At 44.6% G+C, this 22416-nt stretch overlaps 1 protein-coding gene across 1 annotated transcript in view; it reads right to left on the bottom strand.

Annotated features, from left to right (window-relative positions):
• Positions 1–5435: 5435 nt before the first annotated feature.
• LOC129704367 (protein CC2D2B-like) overlaps positions 5436–22416 on the bottom strand; it is a 244759-nt gene continuing 227778 nt past the window's right edge. Inside the window, exons 46-47 of the mRNA XM_055647454.1 lie at positions 13559–13736; positions 5436–6751 (exon numbers count right to left, since the gene is read on the bottom strand). Coding sequence (XP_055503429.1) covers positions 6563–6751; positions 13559–13736 — 367 coding nt within the window. The 3' untranslated portion in view covers positions 5436–6562. The remainder of the gene's footprint in view (positions 6752–13558; positions 13737–22416) is intronic.

Here is a 22416-nt window from a genome sequence, read left to right as displayed (position 1 = left end):
CTTCTCTCCATACCCCCTGATCCCTTTAGCCAAAAGGGCCACATCTAACTCCGTCTTAAATATAGCCAATGAACTGGCCTCAACTACCTTCTGTGGCAGAGATTCCAGAGATTCACCACTCTCTGTGTGAAAAATGTTTTCCTCATCTCGGTCCTAAAAGATTTCCCCCTTATCCTTAAACTGTGACCCCTTGTTCTGGACTTCCCCAACATCGGGAACAATCTTCCTGCACCTAGCCTGTCCAACCCCTTAAGAATTTTGTACGTTTCTGACGCAATACTCCAGGTGTGGTCTCACCAAGACCCTGTACAACTGCAGTAGAACCTCCCTGCTCCCCTTCTCCAATCCCCTTAGCCCACCACTCATTACATCTTATTGATCAGAAAAGTTAAATTTTACTTCGGAGTCACGTGAGTGACTACGTGAAGAACCCGCTCAGTGCGCAGGCGCGGCATTAATGCCAGCAGTGCAACAGCGGTGGCAGCTGGAGTCAGGCTCTCCAGCTGCAGTTTAAAACACGGACCGTTCAGGTGAGTATGTTGAACAGGAGAAGAAATTCACGGAAGGAGAGTTGACTGCGACAAAACGAGTTCACGTCAAAAACGACTCTCAAAGAAAACTGCCCCCTGCCCGACTCCACCAGAGGAGGGTTCAATATCAGGGCGGCAGCCACAGGCGGCAGGACCGCTCTTCGAGCGCTCCTCTATCCCCGAGGCCGAGCCAAGCCCTGTGCCGCTAATTCCAGAACAGCGGACAGGGATGAAAGCCACCAGAAAGACAAGCCGGCCGGTCATTTCCGATTCGTCGGAGGGGGAAATATCTCCACCAAAAAAGAGGAGAGACAGCCGCCTGAGCTGTATTCAACAGCTCCTGGAGCAAATGCTCCACCAAGAAACGCAGCAAGAGCGTTCTCACGGAGGTAGGTCAGTTGCCTCCTCTACAGTGTCTTGTGCACTGCCCTCTGCTCCCTCAATATTAGAGGCTAGCACAGGTGACCAGGGCTGGGCTGGTCTGCAACAAGGGCTGGCGGACGAGTGCGGGAGTATGCAAGGGGAGCAGGAGCACGAAGAGCTGCTGGGTGTCGTGGGCCGCTATGCAGCAACCCCACGCGCAGGAAGATCGCTGGAACCAAAGATGGCAGCCAGCATAAACCACCTCTCCAACAAAGCCTTACAGGAGAAAGTCCTTCTGGAAGCCTTAGAAGAATACACAGCACCAGACAATTGTGAGGCACTGAAGGTGAAAAGTGTGAACAATCAAATTTGGAGGCAGCTGGGGCAACAGATTCGGAACCAGGAACTAAAACTGCAGCGGATCGTGAGGCTCCTGACGTCGGCTATCACGGCCTTTGCTCGTTCCACGGAACACATAGATATGGATACCTGCCAACAGGATGTGTTAGCACTGATGTGCAACACACAATTCGAGATTAATAATCTCCGGCGGGACAACATAAGACCTGCCCTCAACCCCAAATTTGTGGGGTCATGCAAAACCCCTACAGCAGAAACAGACGAACTGCTGTTTGGGAAAGACCTCAACAAGAGATTGAAGGATATGGAAGAGGCAGCTAAACCTTTCGGCCTCATGAGGGCAGGCCCGGGAACGAGCAGGACATCGCAACCGACACCCAGCCGGCAGCACCCCTCGGCATCCACCAGTCGACGTCCACAACCAGGGACTGGTGAAAGCTCGGGGACTGCTTATTACTACCCCCAAAGGTCTTTTTTAGATCAGGGCCCAGAGCGGACCCCATGGAAAATGCGCCGCCCCCGACATCGCAAGCATATCAGGCAAACAGAGCTTACGAGAAAAAGCAGAAAAAACGACAATAACCATGGAGGTAGGTGGGTCTGGTTCCTGCCAGCATATAGAGAACAAGGGTGCTCTACTAACAGGGGGGCGATTACACTTGTTCAAAAAAGCATAGGGTACTGTCACAAATAACAAGTATATACTCAACAGTATTAGTGGATACAAAATTGAATTTAAATCGGAGATATTGTCGCCAGTTCAGCATGGGCCCCAAAGGGTATTTTCTCCCTCCGAGAAAGAAAAGCGGGAGGTACAAGCTGAACTGAAGAGGTTTATTGCAAAGGGGGTCATCGAAAAGACCAAACATGAACCTTTGGAATTTGTATCGAATATATTCACTAAAACTAAAAAAGATGGTGGATGTCGCATCATCATTGACTTAACATCACTAAATAAATTTGTTGAGTATATACATTTCAAGATGGAGACGTTTGTTACTGCCAGACAACTGATCTCCAAAGGATACTTTATGGCAAGCATTGATATTAAAGATGCTTACTATCTAATACCCATACACAAGGATCATTGCAGATACCTAAAATTTATCTGGTTGGGCAGCTGTGGAAGTATAGAGCATTGCCCAATGGTCTAACTTCAGCCCCTAGACTATTTACAAAAATACTAAAAGTAGCCATGAGAATACTAAGGAAACAAAAGCATATAGTCATGGCATATCTGGATGATATCCTCATATTAGGAAAAACGAAGGAATTGGCTGTGGCAGCAGTATTAGCTACAAAACAGCTCCTTGAAACACTGGGGTTCGTCCTACATCCAGATAAATCTAGGTTGAAGCCATCTACTACCATGGATTACCTGGGCTTCACTATCAACTCAATTCATACGACTGTTACTTTGCCAAGGGAAAAAATGGTTAGCCCAGGTTCGACAAGTGGCTAGAGTACTTGGGATAATTGTAGCAGCAATTCCGGCTACACAATTCGGACCTTTGCACTATCAAAATCTACAAAGAGCAAAGGTACATGCACTACAACGATATTCGGGTCACTATGACTGAATCATGAAATTACCCACTGAAGCTATATCAGAGCTACAGTGGTGGGCAGAGAATGTTTGGCACAGTTTCAGCCCTATCATAATCACCAACCCTACTTTAGTTATTAAAACAGATGCCAGTGCTCAAGGCTGGGGAGCAACTAACTCCATATCCAGCACAGGTGGCAGATGGACTAAGCCAGAATCATCTTTACTACACACACTGGGCATCAACTATCTAGAAATGTTGGCCGCCTATTATGGTTTAAAAGCATATGCATCTAAAATGCAGCACGTGCATGTGCGGTTACAGATTGACAATACTACGGTGGTGGCTTATGTTAACCATATGGGGGGCATAAAATCATTATCATGCGACAAATTGGTCAATATGATCTGGCAATGGTGTGTCGAAAGACATATTTGGTTATCAGCTGCCTATCTACCAGGTAAGCTAAATACAGTGGCAGACACCAGGTCACGAAAATTTAATGATAACATCGAATGGATGTTAAACCCTAAAATCTGTGCTAAAATTATTAAGCAATATGGAACGCCAGATATCGATTTGTTTGCATCAAGACTGAATCACCAGTTACCTATGTATGTGGCTTGGGAACCAGACCCAGAGGCAGCAGCGGTAGATGCCTTCACGCTGGATTGGGGAAATTTCTTCTTCTATGCTTTCCCTCCCTTCTGCCTCATCAGTCGGGTACTTCGAAAAATACAGATTGACTCTGCTTCTGGGATATTGATGGTGCCCGACTGGCCTACACAGCCATGGTTCCCAGTCCTTCACGTCATGGTGGTCGAGTCACCTATGGTTTTCCTTAGCGACCCACGGTTGTTGACTCACCCAGTATCCGGCATAAGCCACCCATGCCATGAACACATCAAACTCCTGGGTTGTAGGTTTTGAATAGACCTTACCAGGGACTGGGATTATCCGAACGAACTATCACCACCATGTCGGCATCCCTGTGAACATCCACCAGGAAGCAGTATTTAACCTACATCAAAAAATGGGAAAAATACTGCCAGGAAACAGGGACAACATATGAAACTGCCACAACCACCGATGTGCTGGAGTTCCTGGCCCATCTACACCATGACGAAAGGATCAGTTACAGTGCCATCAATACAACACGAAGCGCCCTGTCTGCTTACCTAAAACCAGCAGGACAGCAGGCCATGGGATCCCATCCACTGGTCGTAAAACTCATGAAGGGCATTTTTAATATTAAGCCCCCAAAACCCAGGTATACCCATGTTTGAGATATCAGTGTGGTATTGACATACCTCAGGGGATGGCCACCAGCTAGATCCCTCAGCGTTGAGCAATCTACATTAAAAACACTCATGCTAATGGCACTCGTATCCGCTCAGAGGGTCCAGTCGCTGCACAAACTAAGACTGGACAACATGGTGATCACCCCAGACCAGATTACGTTCATCATTCTAGGTCTGGTAAAACAAAGCAGGCCAGGAACGCCCAATCCACCGGTGGTATTCCGGGCCTACCCACCAGAGCCAAGGTTGTGTGTCGTGACCCATCTACAGCAATACCTAGACACACCCACAATCTCAGAGGGAGTGAAAAAGCCTTGTGGGTCAGCCACAAGAAACCTCATGGACGGGTAACGAGCCAAACCATTTCACGGTGGCTCAAACAGGTGCTGAAAGCTGCCGGAATAGACACTAATACTTTTAAATCCCATTCCACTAGGGCAGCATCGACATCAGCGGAAGAACGAATGGACGTCCTGATTGACCACATCCTCAATACGGCAGGATGGTCGAGGGAAACGACGTTCAGAACATTTTATAATAAACCGTTGATGAAGCCTGACCTGTTTGCAGATAGAATAATACAAACTGCAAATATTTAATTTAAGCCCGGGGGAGCAATTTATTTTTTGTTATTGTTAATAAACACCTTTCTGTTTCTTGAAAAAACAGATTCTTTGGTTGATTATGATAACACTTCCTCCCTCAAGAACTTCGGCAGTGAGTGAAATAAAAACTCACGTGACTCCAAAGTAAAATAGTAAGATTAAACGAGAACTTACCAGTTCGAAGTTTGATCTGTATTTTATGAGGAGTTACGATGAGGGATTACGTGCCCTCCGCTCCCACCCTCATTATATAGATCAAACTAGTAAACTGATGTCTCCTTATCTTTACTGTGTTTACTTCAAACAACTGTGTCTATCTGTGATTCCACACCGCTGCTTGGAAGTATGCCGCGCCTGCGCACTGAGCGGGTTCTTCACGTAATTCCTCATCGTAACTCCTCATAAAATACAGATCAAACTTCGAACTGGTAAGTTCTCGTTTAATCTTACTATTTATGCATACTCTCATTTTCTTATTAGCCATCCAATCTTTACCCCATCCCAATATGTTATTCTCTACTTCATGAGCTTGAATGTTCTGCAATAATCTTTCATGCTTCTTTCATTCTGAGTGAATTGTTAGCTATTGTAACTTCCCTGTGACTCCTTTTTCCTTTTTTTTTGGAAAACTGCTTTTAAATTTTCTTGTGATATGCCCATTCATTCTGCTTTAGTTCACTTAAAAAAAAAACTATTATATTTATATTGATTACTTTTTGCTATTTATTTATGTTTTCAATAATTTTAAAGAAACCTAATTATTTTACATATTTTTTTTCGATTTTCGCTGAGCGTTCTATTTAGCTTTGGTTAAAAAATCATATTTGTTTGTCAGATTAGCGTTCCTCCATCTATTCACCCCAAATTCTTAGTAGAGTAAATGATATAAACTCATCTCCAATGACAGAGGATTTAATAAATTTCTCTCTCAATTACAGATTTTGGAATCCTACATATAAAATGAGAAATCTGATAGAACCATCAATATATGTTTATAGGAAAGTTCCAAAGCCAGTACAACATCAGAAACTGACTTAAACACAAATCCTCTTACATCTCTGATAGGATGAGGTCAGTTGTCATGGGTCAAAGCTCTTCCCCGAGTTTCAACTATCAAACACGTAATTTCAGCAACATGGGCGAGTATTCTGCCACCTTAGTTTTGTTACATGATAAATGACTTTAAACATTTTGGTTTATATTTTAAAACTAAAATGGTATTGAGTTTTAATGAAATATTTGTGAGATATTATCTGTTTTTCATATGTACACCACCAATATTTTTAACCTACACTTGCAACTGGACACAAATGTTTATTTCCGAAGTGAAAGTTGTTGATTTTATTTGCAATGAAAAGATAATAGAAAAAATGAAAATGTTCTGTCTCTTTACACTTTCAAACAGGATTGCAAAAACGGAAAATCAATTGTATGTTTACAAAAATATTGCTGGCGGTATCTCCTAATGAATGATTTATATTAACTATTGGTTGCTGATATTTGTTTTTTATATTTAGAGTTAAGAACACATCTTGATGAGGCCAGGAGATAAATGAATTTGGTAAAATTGTAAGAGGAAGCTCCAATGAAACAGAATACTAAATAGATTGATGGAGAATTTTTCTATTTTTCTAGAAAGCAGAAAGAATTGAAGTGGGTAATTTGAAAATTATTAAATGTGTTTAATTTATGAAAATGGTGCAGCCCATTGGACTAAAGAACTTTAACATTATTAATAATTTCTACATACAACTAACAATGGGAGATGTCAATAAAATGAACAGCATGGAAAAACACTACAACAAAAGGGCAAAGCAAGATCAAAAATACTAAACAACGACAAGTTTAAGTATTTTTTAGAAGTCATGAACTAAAGATGCTATGTAGATCCATAGTGATAATACATTGTTGGGGTATGGATGAATGTACACGGCGACAGCAAACTCAACATTTGGAATATCTGTTTTATGAATGCCAGTACTGTAAACTTTATCGAATATTGACTCCAACTTTGAATAGCACATTTGAATAGGAAATCCAGAAACCTGTGAAAATTAAAAAAAATACATTATAGTTGTCTGCATTATATGCTTCATTAATCAAAACTGATTTTCAAATTAAAGAATGCGTAATCAAAATTGTTGGCAATTGTTGACTAAGTTGTCAATCTTTATGCGCTATGTAGATTCAAACACCTTTATTCATTTAACCCTTTATTTTCCCTTCCCCCTTTCACATATAACGTTTCTGTCTCTAAGCTGGATAAACATGATTTTTTGAATATTTTACTGGATTTATTCTTCTATCCCTGATCCTATGTTTTAACTGTTCCTCTTTGAAAACATACAGTATATACACACTACTACATTTCATCATAATTTAAAGATAAAAATAAATGTGCCAAAGAAGAGCAAGATGACGTGCCTCAATGACTATTAACCAGTGGCACTAATGTCTGTGGTGATGAACTGCTTTGAGAGGCTGATCATGGCACAAATCAACTCCTACCTCGACAAAAACCTGGACCAACTGCAGTTCGCTTACCGCCACAACAGATCAATGGTTGATGCGATCTCACTGGCTCTCCACTCCGCTCTGGACCACTCAGATATGGGTCTCTGCGCATCCCTCTGCAATTGGATCCTCGACTTCCTCATTCACAGACCACAGTCTGTCTGTATTGGTGGAAATGTGCAATCCTCGATAACAATCAGCACGGGAGCACCTCAAGGCTGCGTGCTCAGCCCCCTGCTGTACTCACTCTATACTCATGACTGTAGCCGGACATAGTGCGAACTCCATCATCAAGTTCACCGACGACACCACTGTTGTGGGACGTATCACTGATGGGGACGAGTATAGAAGTGAGATCGACTGATTGACCAAATGGTGGCAGCACAATAACCTGGCTCTCAACACCAGGAAACCAAGGAACTGATTGTAGACTTCGGAAAGGGTAGGATGGGGACCCACAGTCCCGTTTATATCAACGGGTCGATGGTGGAAAGGGTCACGAATTTCAAATTCCTGGGCGTGCATATTTCCGAAGATCTCTCCTGGTCCGAGAACACTAATGCAATCATAAAGAAAGCACATCAGCGCCTCTACGTCCTGAGAAGATTAAGGAGGGTCGAGATGTCAAGGAGGACTATCTTGAACTTTTACAGGTGCAAAGTAGAGAGCATGCTGACCGGTTGCATCGTGGCTTGAACATGGCAAAATGGCGGCGCCCTGTACGGCAGTGGCTACTCCAGCTCCCGATAGCGATTTGCGTTTTATGTTTAATATGTTGTCTGTACCGTCACAGTCTTGTGTGAGAGTAGTCTATAACAGAACTATACTGCTTGGACTAAGAAACTTCGACTTTTCCGTAAACCTTTCTGGAGTAACACTGGCATTGGAACCCGAGGCACTCTGCGAGCTAGGCATCCTACACCGGCAAGACCCAGGGGCCTGCAAGGCAGCGGACTCTCCTCCCATCACAGGGCGACGCTGGAGGCGGTGCACGCGGTGTGTGAGACCTAGCTTGCGGCGCAAGCGGTGTGCTAGACCTAGCAAGCGGGGCAGCCGAGCGGGTATCAGCGCCAGGCTAAAAGTTAACCCCTACAGACCTGCACTTCCTTCTATTCTGCTGTCCAACGTTCGTTCGCTGGAAAACAAAATGGACTACCTTAGACTAGATCTAATTACACAAAGAAAGGACAGAGACTGCAACGCCATCATCCTCACAGAGACGTGGCTCAACAACTCCATTTCGGATAACGCCATTCAGCTGTACGGACTAACAACATTCCGGGCGGACAGGAGTCATGCTCTCAGCAGTAAATCCCGGGGGGGTGGTGTATGCATTTTCATCAATAACAACTGGTGTACAAACACCGTAACTGTGTCAAGCCACTGTTCTGAGGATATAGAATTTCTGACAATTAAATGCCGACCATTCTACATGCCAAGGGAATTCACAACCATCAACATCACAGCTGTGTACATTCCACCCAGTGCGAACACAAAGGACGCACTGTCTATATTGTATCAGTCTATCAGCTCAATGCAGAACTCTAACCCGGACTCTGTCTAGATAATCGCCGGCGATTTCAATCAGGCCAAACTGAAGACAGTACTACCACATTATTACAAACATGTGAACTTTGCAACCAGGGGAAATAACATACTCGACCAAGTCTACACCAACATCAGACAGGCATTCAGAGCTGCTCCCCATCCCCACCTGGGGAACTCAGACCATCTCTCTGTTATGCTAATTCCAGCTTACAGACCTCTATTGACCAGGAGCAAGCCGTCTGTGAAGCAGATCAGAGCATGGCCAGAGGGAGCCACCTCAGCTCTCAAAGACTGTTTCGACTGCACAGATTGGACCGTTTTTAGGGAGGCTGCCACTGCCAACCATCATGTCAACTTGACGGAATACACTGAATCTGTGACTGGATATATATTCAAATGCATGGAAGATGTGACCGTCATCAAAAACATCACCACGAGGGCCAACAACAAACCGTGGTTCACCAGGGTGGTACGTGAGCTCCTGAGAGCACGGAATGCTGCTTTCAAGTCCGGGGACAAAGACGCCCTTAGTATTGCTAGGGCCAACTTGAACCGGGGCGTGAGAACAGCCAAGCGTGCCTATGGATAGAAAATTCAAGCACACTTCACAAACACTAAGGGCCCTAAGCGCCTGTGGCAAGGCATCCAGTCTGTCACCGGCTACAGGCCAACACCTCCACCGTGCGGGGACAACACAGACTTCCTCAACACACTTAATACCTTCTTCAACCGGTTTGAGGAGGACAACACCACCACACCAACAAAAGCCCCTCCCTGCCCAGATCATGAAGCACTTCACCTGGACCCAGCTGATGTGCGGAGGACCCTACTCAAGGTGAACCCCAGAAAAGCTGCAGGTCCTGACAACATACCGGGGCGTGTGCTCAGAGACTGTGCTGACCAACTGACAGAGGTTCTTACGGACATCTACAACACCTCTCTGAGCCAAGCCATCGTACCAGCATGCTTCAACACTGAACGACTACCGGCCCATAGCATTCACGTCCATCATGATGAAGTGCTTTGAAAGGTTGGTCAAGGCCCACATAACATCCAGTCTCCCCTCTACACTTGACCCATTCCAGTTTGCGTACCGTCCTAACCATTCCACTGATGATGCCATAGCAACAACACTCCACCTAAGCCTGGCTCATCTGGAAAACAATAACAGTTACGTGCGGATGCTGTTTATCGACTTCAGCTCTGCCTTCAACACAGTCATCCCCCAACACCTGGTGAATAAACTCGGCGAAATAGGCATCAGCACCCCACTATGCAACTGGTTACTGGATTTCCTCACTGACAGACCACAGACGGTAAGAGTTGGCAAAATCTCATCAGAGACCACCATCATGAACACCGGGGTCCCACAGGGATGTGTGCTGAGCCCTCTGTTGTTCATGCTGATGACACATGACTGTTGTGCCAAACACAATTCGAACCACATCATCAAGTTCGCTGATGACACAACAGTGGTGGGCCTCATCAGCCACAATGACGACTCTGCCTACAGAGAGGAAGTACAACAACTCATCAGCTGGTGTGACATCAATAACCTTCAACTCAATGTCAATAAAACAAAAGAAATAACTGTGGACTTCAGGAAGAAACAGATAGCACACACCCCACTCACCATCAATGGCAGTGCAGTGGAGTCTGTGAAAAGCACCAAGTTCCTGGGAGTGCACATCACAGATGATCAGACATGGTCCACCAATACCATTTCCCTAGTCAAGAAAGCTCAGCAATGCCTCCACTTCCTTCGACGGATGAGGAGAGCCGACCTCCCCCCTTCTGCCCTCACCACTTTTTACAGGGGTGCCATTGAGAGCATTCTTACCAGCAGTCTCTCAGTCTGGTATGGCAGTTGCTCTGCTGCTGACCAGAAGGCCCTACAGAGAGTGGTGAGGACAGCGGAGAAGATCACCAGATCACCCCAACCTGCAATCCAGGACTTATACCCATCTCGCTGTCGCAAGAGAGCAACCAATATCATCAAAGACACCACCCACCCAGCACACAAACTGTTCACTCTCCTACCATCTGGCAAGCGCTACCGCAGCATGCGGAGCAAAACCACCAGATTCAAAAACAGCTTTTTCTCTCAGGCCATCAGATTACTCAACACACTCAAGAAAATTCCATGAACATTTAACTTTAACTCAATGTCTGCAGTATGCTATTTGCACCTTTCTATATTGCACCTTTATTATTGCACTTTAATAACATACCTCAAAATTTTACTACAGTCTGGCACACTGTGAATATTTTAAATAATGTATATTGTCTATCTTATTGGTATATTGTCTGTCTGTGTTATAAATATTACTTGCACATTTGGAGTATGGGGAAACGCAATTTCAATCGAATTGACAATAAAGTTTACTTTGAACTTTGATACGGCAATCTGAGCATCCAGGAGCTGAAAAGGCTGCAAAAAGTTGTAAACACTGCCCAGTCCATCATTGGCTCTGACCTCCCTAACATCGAGGGGATCTATCGCAGTCACTGCCTGAAAAACACTGCCAGCATCATCAAGGACCCACACTCATCTCCCCGCTACCATCAGGTAGAAGGTACACAAGCCTGAAATCTGGTACATTCAGGTTCAGGAACAGCTACTTCCCCACAGCCATCAGACTATTAAACACAACTTCAAACTCTGAACTATAACAGTCTATTGCACTTTATCTGTTTATTTAATGTGTATATATATATATTTATTCTTGGTATATGGACACACTTATCTCATCTATATTTATGCCTACAATGTTCTGTTGTGCTGCAGCAAGCAAGAATTCCATTGTCCTATCTGGGACACATGACAATAAACTCTCTTGACTTGACTTGGCTCCTTTGGAAGTAAAGGATTCTAGGCATCTGGACACTGTATAGTCATAGTCACTTGCAGCTCAGTTGATCTTGCAAAGCCCTCCTCATGAACATCTGAGGACTGAGGTTTAAGCTGAAGGAACACTCCCATAGTTATTAGGTAATAGCCTGACAGCCATGCTCGTGGAATCATGCCCTACAGATTCTTTTATTATGATCCTTGATTATTTTTTGGCCCATGAGCAGTACATGTGCACCAGTGCTAGCAGTACAACAGGACAAGGATGAGTGACAAGTCACAGAAGTCCTCAACATTGACTCCAGGTCCCATGGCATTAGGAAGGACATGGACACAGCAACAACCTCGTGATTACCTCCTCACTCATTTATGAATCAGTGCCCCTCCGTGTTCAACGAAGAATGGCCTACTAGCAATAATACTGACTGACTAAGTGCTGAAGTACATGCTTGCCAGACTGGGTCTGTAGCAGCTAGTTTAGTAAATCAATATGGGGATAAACCTACTTGGTTGGCATCGCTCTCATCAATCTACTTTACACAGATCATCTGCCCTTGACAGGTTTGGTAGGACTCATTATGGATGCAAAGTCCTATTTTCATGTAGAGGACTCCCACTGTGGGAATGTGATTACAAAGAAGGATGTTAAGCGGGTTCAGATGATAATGGACAAGCTAACTGAGAGACCGAGAACACGGCAGAAAATGTGTGCTCATCCTTTTTGGTGCACATTTATAGAAAAGCAAAGTATTTGTTAAATGATGAGATTGGGTCATGTTGATGCTCAAAGGGTCCTCGGCGTGCATTCACAGAAGTCACTGAAGACCAATAGACGTGCATCAGGATGGCAAGTAGTCTGTTAGCCTTTACTACGGGAGGGTTTGATTGTAGTAGTATAAAAGTCTTATTGCAAAAACATAGGGCCTTGAAGCCAACATGGAGTAGTGTATATAGTTTAGTCTTGCATCCAAGCACTCTGCAAAATTGGACTTATGGAAAGCCTGGCCAAGTTGATCTTAGAAAAGCGGAACATTTAACTCCACATTAGCTGGATCAGACATTCAGTCTGAGCTCACATGTTAGTGATAGTATGGAAGCATAGGTGTTAGTAAACAAATGTAGGGCCATTAATCAGTGATTGAATAATCAATGGAAGTGTCAGTCAAGGGAAAGAGAAATAATAGAGGCAGACTGAATGTAGACTCACTTTTCTGCCTCTCTTATTTGAGAGATTGCTTTCAAAGATTCCCCCAAACCTATTATCCATTAAGGTGTCTAGCAGTGATGCTCCTATCTCGCTATCCAATTAATTAAGCCATGAGGTTTTTTGATATATCATAGGTTAAAACCATAATTAAACCCTATCAGTAAGTCAGGGCATTGATAATTCTACCTGGTGATCAGTGCTAATTCACCTGGGAGTGAGTAGTGGTGTCAGTGAAGCCAGGCCTCAAAACAAGAGTAGGAGGATGGCAACAGCATCATCAAAGGCAGGAGACTAACCTTGAAGAGCAGAGTATCCTATACTCCGGGACCGAATGAAGGTACCTCTGACTAGCCCCAAACATGATGGTTAGCAATTTGAGATTTGGACAAATAGACAGAACCTAAGTATTACATGCTTAATGCTGTGTGTGATTGAACTGATTGGATCTATTTATGGTATATCTGATCTGTTTGAATAGCATGCAAAACAACATTTTTAATAAACCTAAAACCTAAAGCGAACATAGAAATATGACACTACAAGAATACAAATTGCTGCCAACTGAAACTAAATGGCCAAGAAATAAAGTTTTCATTTTCAACTGTTGATAATGGGTAACTAAAAATGAGAGTCAATTCATTTCAAAGGTTTACAATTCTATACCTTAATAAATATAAAGTTCAGAATAATTTAAGTACAAAGATATGTTGTGAACTGAAGGGCATGACCAACCTTGTACTCTTTTAAAAGGCTCTCTAGACCGGCGCTCTGTTCTTCACTTACTGAGCGACCAAGATTTTGCTCTAGCAGAGGAAGAAAATTTTGAAACACTCCAGTACAGTAACGATTCCATCGAGTGGGGCGTTTGACTCTCCATTCCATGATTTTATTCTTCAGTGCCCATTCAATTCTAAGTCACAGTGAATAAGTAAAGAGTAAAACATAGACCAATTTTTTAGAGTAGTAATCAAAATGACTTTTCATTACCCATTATTGATCCAATTAAAGATAGCGTTGGAGCTTTAGCTAGCTACAAAGTCGTGAGTTCAGAGAGACTAGAGCATGGAACTGAGATACCCATGAGATACCCCTGTGCCATGGTTAGCTAGGGCCAGGTATTGTTGCCAATTCGATTGAGGCCTGCTGATGAGTAAGCCAAGGATCCATTGCATAGGGAGAAGCAGAGACCTAGTTCCAAGTCTACCAATGGGTTTGGAAAGAATGTTTGTGTGGAACATTGAGCTGTGGTTGATGAACAATAGCCTGAGGTATATGCTCTGTTGTCCAAGTGGTCCAGTGATGACTGCAGTCCGTCTGTTTTTACTTTTTGTTGTTGTTTTCTTTGTCCTGTTTTAGTTAATTTTGGTTTATTAGGTTGTGTGTGGGGGGGGGGGGGAACATGTTTTCTGTCTCTTCCTTTGGGGGAATGCGACTTTTTCTTGTCGTATCCCCTTTCTCTGCCTCCGTCTGCGCTGAGGCCTAATGGCGGAGCTGGTGGCCTCCAACTGCGACCGACCTCGAGGCTCCGGAGGCAGAGTCGGGCAGGACTAGGCTGGCCGACCGGGGCTGAGGCGGCGGCGGCCCGACTCGGAGCTGAGGCTGCGGGACTCAGAGCTGAGGCAGCTGGACTCAGAGCTGAGGCCCCGGGACTCGGAGCAGAGGCTGCGGGACTTTGAGCTGAGGCGGTGGCAGCCCGACTCGCTGAGGCGGCGTTCCAGCTTCGGCAGCGGCCCGACTCTGAGCTGAGGCTGCGTTCCGGCGGCGGCCCGACTCGCTGAGGTGGTGTTCCAGCTTTCGGCAGTGGCCCGACTCGGAGCTTAGGCGGTGGCAGTCCGACTCGGAGCGGAGGCGGCGTTCCGGCTTTCGGCAGCGGCCCGACTTGGAGCTGAGGCTGCGTTCCGGTGGTAGCCTGACTCGCTGAGGTGGGGATCCAGCTTTCGGCAACGGCCCGAATCGGAGCTGCGGCGGCGGCAACATAATTTCGGAGGTTCAGCTGCGGGCCCAGTGGACGACCGGGAGCTCGCAGGTTGCAGGTTGATGACCTGTTTCCGGAGCTCCCGCAACTGCGTTCACTGGACTGGAGGGCGGCATCTTCGGCCCGGATCGCCTCAGTGCAGAGGGAGAACAAGGAGGGAAGAGACAGAGACTAAGACATTTGCCTCCATCATAGTGAGGAGGTGCTTGGTGAACTCACTGTGGTGGATGTTAATTTGTGTTTATTGTATGTTTTGTTATTTATTATTATTGTGTATGACTGCAGGCATCGAAATTTTGTTCAGACCGAAAGGTCTGAATGACAATAAAGGAATCTAATCTAATCTAATCTAATCTAATCACATCTGCTGTCGATCTTGAGTGGAGGTAGACAAATTAAATTGGGGCCAGATCATAACTAAAGCAGGAGTTGATTTGCATTATAACCAACCTCTCTAAGCATTTTATCACAATGAACCTGAGCGCTGAGTTGGTAGTCATTGAGGCATGTCACCTTACTCTTCTTGGGTACTGGTATTATAGATTTTCTTTAAAGCAGATGGAAACATCGGGGCCTGCTAGTGAGAGGTTGAAGATGTCAGTGGCCTCCATTTTAGATTGGTAATGTTTGTTTGCATTGTTGATGGCCTTCTTGACATCGTACCTGGATGTCTTGCATGATCATGGCTCGCCTGACTTGAACGCCTGACTTGAATCTTTTGGCCCTAGGTAGATTGCAGGGCTCCTGGTTCATCCAAGGTTTCTTCTTAGGGAACACAAGGATGTTTCGGTAAGAAAACATTCCTCCACACATTTCCTTAAGAAGTCACTAACTTTTTAGTGTGGCAATGGCGTATTCATTCACGTCCATTTCTGAATCCTTGAACATCACCCAGACTACTGATTCCAAGCAGTTGCAAGACTGCCTGCCCTGACCAACTGTATCCAATCCTCTACGTATACGATCTGAACTCTTCAGTCGCTACCTATAGAAAGGAAGAAGGCGCAGAAGCAGGTAGCCCGATTTTTCATAGTATAGGCAAGGGACTGAATAATAGACATATTTGATGATGGAATAGCAATGTTTGACTATTTGCAGGAAATTGGCCACATTTCGGTCGAAATCCTTCAGTTCTCTTAATTTTTAAGAAAGTTATGGGATTTTGACTGTCCTTGATCACAGCCTTTGTGTTAAGTCAATGGAAAAGCAATAGGGAACAAGATGCTAATTTCCGAGTATGAAAATGGCCATAAATGTTTTTATACTGAAGATATGAAAGTGAATTACGTGTCAAATTAAACTTCTTTTTATGCTTTACCTGATGGGATAAATTGCAGACTTGATTTTTTAAATCTCAAAATTTTGTAACATTGCTATACTAAATAACTCATTTCCATTATTAGGTATATTTGGTCAGCTAACAAAGGCATTGTCAAATAGTAAAACACAAATTGTTTAGTGTTAGTTGGGTTGGTTAACATTTCAATTCTATGCCCCATATATGTTCACACACACACACACAAATGTATATAATTAATATATATGTGTTTCTATATATATATATATATATATCACACACGCACGCATATATATTTATATATACAGAAATATATATATATTTATATATACAGATATATATATATATATTTATATACATATATATATAATTGCCTTTATGGCCTATGTACATCATGAGAAATAAGATAAAGAGAAAAAGAACAATACAAGGGGAAACTGCAGAAAAAGGGGGGTGGGGGGTTGGGGAGGAAGGTTGGGAGTGAAATGGGCAGAAATAGATAGATTAAGCAGGGAGGAAAACATTTAAAAAGAAAATAAACAAAATTATGAATTTGGTAGATAAGTTATATCACACACACACATACTGTTTCCCCGCAACGCTGATTATACTGCGAGAGGCATAACGGATGTCGGGTCAGGTTTACTAAAATGGCGGACGTTCCGCTCCGTTGCGTACTACACGTCAGTCCATTGGTTTTTGCAGGAGTGGACCACTTTGCTCCGCTCTAGTTTTTTTGCTGGAGACTCTGTCCACTTTTTCTCTGTTTATGTGCAGTGGGGGATGGTCACCCTGCTTCTTCCTGAAGTCAATAATAAGCTCTTTTGTATTTTTTTGTATTTAATGCTAAGTTGTTCTCTGAGCACCAGCCTATTAACCTCTGTACCTCCTCCCTGTAAGCTGACTCATCACCCTCAGTGATCAGCCCCGCCACTGTCGTGTCGTCTGCAAATTTTATGATGGTGTTTGTGCTGTGGGTCGGTATGCAGTCATAGGTATCGAGGGAGTAGAGGAGGTGACTCAGCACACAGCCTTGTGGAGCTCCTGTGCTGAGTGTCAGAGTGGGGGAGTGGTGGGGTCCCATCCTGACTGGCTGCAGCTGATCCATAAGGAAGTCCTTAATCTATAGGCAGATGTGTTCAAGGCCTAGGTCAGACAGCTTGAAGACCAGTCTACTGGGTATGATTGTGTTGAATGCGGAGCTGTAATACACAAATAGCAGTTGTGCGTATGCTTCCCGTTTTTCTAGGTGGAGCAGTACAGTATGGAGGGCAGTGACAATGGCATCATAACCATATAACCATATAACAATTACAGCATGGAAACAGGCCATCTCGACCCTTCTAGTCCGTGCCGAACACATAATCTCCCCTAGTCCCATATACCTGCGCTCAGACCATAACCCTCCATTCCCTTCCCATCCATACAGAGCAATCATCCGTTGATCTGTTTGCTCTGAACACATATTGGTGTGGATCCAGGGTTGACAATGTTTCCCCAACAACAGGCCCTGGGTCACCAGTGACATAAAGGCCCTTCTCAACCAGAAGAAGAGGGCCTTCCGAAATGGTGACAGGGAGGAGGTGAGACGGATGCAGAAAGGTCAGAAGCCGAGACTAAGACAGGACAAGGACGACTACAGGAGAAAGCTGGAGCTGAAACTTCAGCAGAACAACATGAGGGATGTGTTGAGCGGTATTTCAAACATTACAGGCTACAAGATGAGCAGTGATCTGGGGAGGGAAAGCAATCAGGACTGGGCCAATTAGCTCAACCTGTCTGTTAGTAGATTTGATGGTGAGGCCTCTGCCCACCCTCCCCCCGCTCCTCGACAAACTCTCACCCTCAATCCCCCTGGTCCACCTCCGCTGCCCCTTCTTGTCACACCTGACCATCAAGACTGAGCAGATGAAGAAGGGGCTGAGCAGATTTTGCCCAGGCAAAGCCAAGGGCTCCGAGCTGTAGGGCACTCAAGGCGTGTGCCGACCAGTTGTGTGGAGTACTCCCGCATATCTTAATAATAATATATTTTATTGTCATTGCACAGAGGTACAATGAGATTTGGTATCTTCAACGAGATCTTCAACCTGAACCTGAGCCTGGAGAGGGTTCCTGTGATGTGGAAGACATACTGCCTGGTTCTTGTGCCAAAGTGGACACGTCTCAGCTCATTCAATGACTACAGACTGGTTACGCACACTTCACACATCATGAAGTCCCTGGAGTGGCTGGTACTCACTCACTTGCGACCCCTGGTTAAACCCTACCTGGACCCCTTGCAGTTCGTTTACCAAACAAAGAAGAGGGGTTGAGGACGCTAACATCCACCTGTTCTATCATTCCTATGTTCACCTGGATAAGTAGGGAAGCACTGTGAGAGCCATATTTTTTACTTGTCCAGTGCTTTTATCACCATCCGGCCTGCAATGCTGGCAGCAAACTGACGAAGATGCGGGTGGGTGCTCCACTGGTGTCCTGGATCACCAACTACCTGACTGGACGACCACAATATGTCAGGCTACAGAACTGTGTCTCGGACCTCCTAGTCTCCCTTCTTCAAGGGCCTAACAGGGGACTTTCTCCTTTCCTTCTTCTCTTCTTATCCCCTCCTCAGAACTCAGATCTAACTTGGATTTTTTCTCCCACCCCTCTTTCTTCTCTTTCTCTGACCTCTCTCTTTCCCTTGTCTCTCTCCATCAGTTCCTCCTCTTTTCTTCTCTTCTCTTTCTCTCCCTTCAGAGGTGTAGTCAACGTCTTTCTCTGAGTGGTGTGGGCTGATCACCTGCAGCTCAACAAGACTAGGAGTTAGTCTCCTTTTCTTTCCCTAGAGGAACACTCTTTCCTGTCCCCTGTCTCCATCTCTTCTATGCATCCTTTAACTACTCTTCTCTCTACAAATACCTTGGAGATTACCTGGACAGTAAACCTCTCTTCTGGTCCTTCTCTCTGACTTTCTGTACTAGAAAGGACCAGAGCCTCTTCTGTACCTTTTTGAGAAGGTTCCGCTCCTTCTTTCTCTCTCAGTAAAATGCTCTCTCTTTCCCTTTTCTACCAGGGCATCTTCCTAATCTCCTTCTCTTCCTCTCTCTCCTTCTCTCTTCGCTGTTGTGTGCTGAGGCAGCAGAACAAAGGCCCGTGGATGCTAACAGGATTAACAAGCTCATCAGGAAGGCTGGCTCTGTCCTGGGGGTGGAGTTGGATTCTCTGGGAGGTGAACTTGGAGGGGAGGATGCTCCTCTCACCCTGCGGAGCATCTTGGACCTTACAGCTTACCCCTTCCATGACATATCTGGTCTCTTTCTGAGGAGTAACTTCAGCAATAGACTGGTTCCACCAAGATGTAGCACAGAATGCCTCTCTCTCTCTAGATCATTTTAGCCTGTGGCTGTCAAACTTTACAACTCCTCTCTCTCCTTCTGTCATGGGATAGACTCTCTCTCTCCCCCCCCCTCCCTCTCCCCAATCCTCTCCCTTTTTCTTTTCACATCCTCAATCTTTCCACTCTTTCTTTCTTCCGTTTTCATGTTTCATTTTTTTATCTGTCACTCCTTCCCGTGCTTTCTTACTAATGTTCTCTCTTTTTTCTGTGTCATTTCTAACTGTCACTGCATGACATGTTGTAACTTGTGGGTGGAGCAGCAGGCAAATTATGTGATACTTGGCCAATAAACTTATTCATTCATTCATTCATTCAGTGTTTTATGATGACTGTTGGCAGATCAATTTCCCTCCAGGGATAAATAAAGTTCTATCGTACTATATTGTATGCATCACTGAAGAGACCCGCTCCTCGTATTTAAAAATGCTGGGACATTCCTGCCTATGGAAAACATATCAAATTATCTGGACAAGCTAGATGCAGGAAAATGGTCCAATGTTGGGGAGTCCAGAACCAGGGGCCACCTTAAGATCCACCCTGAAAACCCTCCAATTGATGAGAAAAAACTTTTTCACCCAAAATTTGCCCAATTTGTGGGATTCTCTGCCACAGGGATGAATCCGAGCTGTAGGGGGACTCAGGTTACGTGATCACAATGACCGGTGTGGCTCGACTGGCCGTCCTGCACATATTTTCTATGTTTACTGTCAATTAAAACTAAAATATTTTCATTTACAGTTCAAACAATTATTGATTTGTGAATATTGAGTAATGTCGGACAGCTTAACTGTTTATGATGAGACTATAGTGGTTAATGGTATCTTCAACGATATTATCTTCAAAATTCACATGAAACGAAGGAGCAGTGATCTGGAGAAAAGTGCATACTCAATTTGGTTTAATCTGACACCGATATCCCTGAGGAATGTGATGCATCCTCAAGACATACCAAATGTATTCATTCTTTGTGCCAAAGTGAGTTGTAAGCAATATTTGTCTCAGGAGGCAGTAATTAACTCAATTCATATGACCAGTTGTGACAGACTGGTTACATTGCACACTTCACACATCATGAACCTGAGCCTGGAATGGGAAACATACTGGTACCAAAGTCACACGTCTCACTCATTCAATACCAGATCTGGTTACGCACAAAATCCCTGAACCTGGACTCCCTTGCAGCGACGGTTACCAACCAAAAAAGAAGAGGGGTTGAGGACGCTAACATCCACCTGTTCTATCATTCCTATGTTCACCTGGATAAGTAGGGAAGCACTGTGAGAGCCATATTTTTTACTTGTCCAGTGCTTTTATCACCATCCGGCCTGCAATGCTGGCAGCAAACTGACGAAGATGCGGGTGGGTGCTCCACTGGTGTCCTGGATCACCAACTACCTGACTGGACGACCACAATATGTCAGGCTACAGAACTGTGTCTCGGACATGGTAGTGAGCAACACAAGGGCCTAACAGGGGACGGTCCTCTCTCCCTTCCTGTTCATTATCTACACCTCGAACTTCAGATATAACTTGGATTCTCCCACCTGCAGAAGTTCTCGGATGACTCTGCAATTGTGGGCTGCATCAGTGAGGGGAGGGAAGCTGAATACAGAGGTGTAGTCAACGTCTTTGTTGAGTGGTGTGGGCTGAATCACCTGCAGCTCAACAAGACTAAGGAGTTAGTGGTGGACCTTAGGAGGAGAGGAACACACCTGTCCCCTGTCTCCATCAATATGCAGTTTAACAAGGAGTACAAATACCTTGGAGATTACCTGGACAGTAAACTGGACTGGTCCAGGAACGCTGACGCCCTGTACAAGAAAGGACAGAGCCGGCTGTACTTTTTGAGAAGGTTCCGCTCCTTCAACGTCTGCAGTAAAATGCTGCGAATGTTCTACCAATCGGTGTTAGCCAGTGCCATCTTCTTCGCTGTTGTGTGCTGAGGCAGCAGAACAAAGGCCGTGGATGCTAACAGGATTAACAAGCTCATCAGGAAGGCTGGCTCTGTCCTGGGGGTGGAGTTGGATTCATGGGAGGTGAACTTGGAGGGGAGGATGCTCCTCAAACTGCGGAGCATCTTGGACAATACAGCTTACCCCTTCCATGACATACTGGTCAACCTGAGGAGTAACTTCAGCAATAGACTGGTTCCACCAAGATGTAGCACAGAATGCCACAGGAGATCATTTTAGCCTGTGGCTGTCAAACTTTACAACTCCTCCCCTTCTGTCATGGGATAGACTGACTCCCCTCCCCCTCTTCCCCTCTCCCCAATCTTTGCACATCCTCAATCTTTTCCACTTGTTATTTTAATTTCATGTTTCATGTATCTTGTCCAGTGTTGTTTTATTATTAATGTTTAATGTTTTATGTGTCATTTCTAACTGTCACTGCATGACATGTTGTAACTTGTGGGTGGAGCAGCAAGGCAAATTCCTTGTATGTGAATACTTGGCCAATAAACTTATTCATTCATTCATTCATTCATCTTGTGTTTTATGATGACTGTTGGCAGATCAATTTCCCTCCAGGGATAAATAAAGTTCTATCGTACTATATTGTATGCATCACTGAAGAGACCATTCATGTCCATAAATTATGTTGTTGGATTGTAAAATAAATCAAATCTAGTATTTAAAAATGCTGGACATTCCTGCCTTATGGAAACATATCAAATTATAAAAGGGCTGGACAAGCTAGATGCAGGAAAAATGGTCCCAATGTTGGGGGAGTCCAGAACCAGGGGCCACAGTCTAAGAATAAATGGAAGGCCATTGAAAACTGAGATGAGAAAAAACTTTTTCACCCAAAATTTGTGGAATTTGTGGGATTCTCTGCCACAGAAGGCAGTGGAGGCCAATTCATTGGATGAATTTAAAAGAGAGTTAGATCGAACTCTAGGGGCTAGCGGAATCAAGGGATATGGGGAGAAGGCAGGC

The sequence above is a fragment of the Leucoraja erinacea genome, chromosome 15 (genome assembly GCF_028641065.1).
Source record: "Leucoraja erinacea ecotype New England chromosome 15, Leri_hhj_1, whole genome shotgun sequence".
Lineage (NCBI taxonomy): Eukaryota > Metazoa > Chordata > Chondrichthyes > Rajiformes > Rajidae > Leucoraja > Leucoraja erinaceus.
The sequence above is the reverse complement of the archived record's forward strand: the minus strand, read 5'-3'. Positions and strand labels throughout refer to the sequence as shown.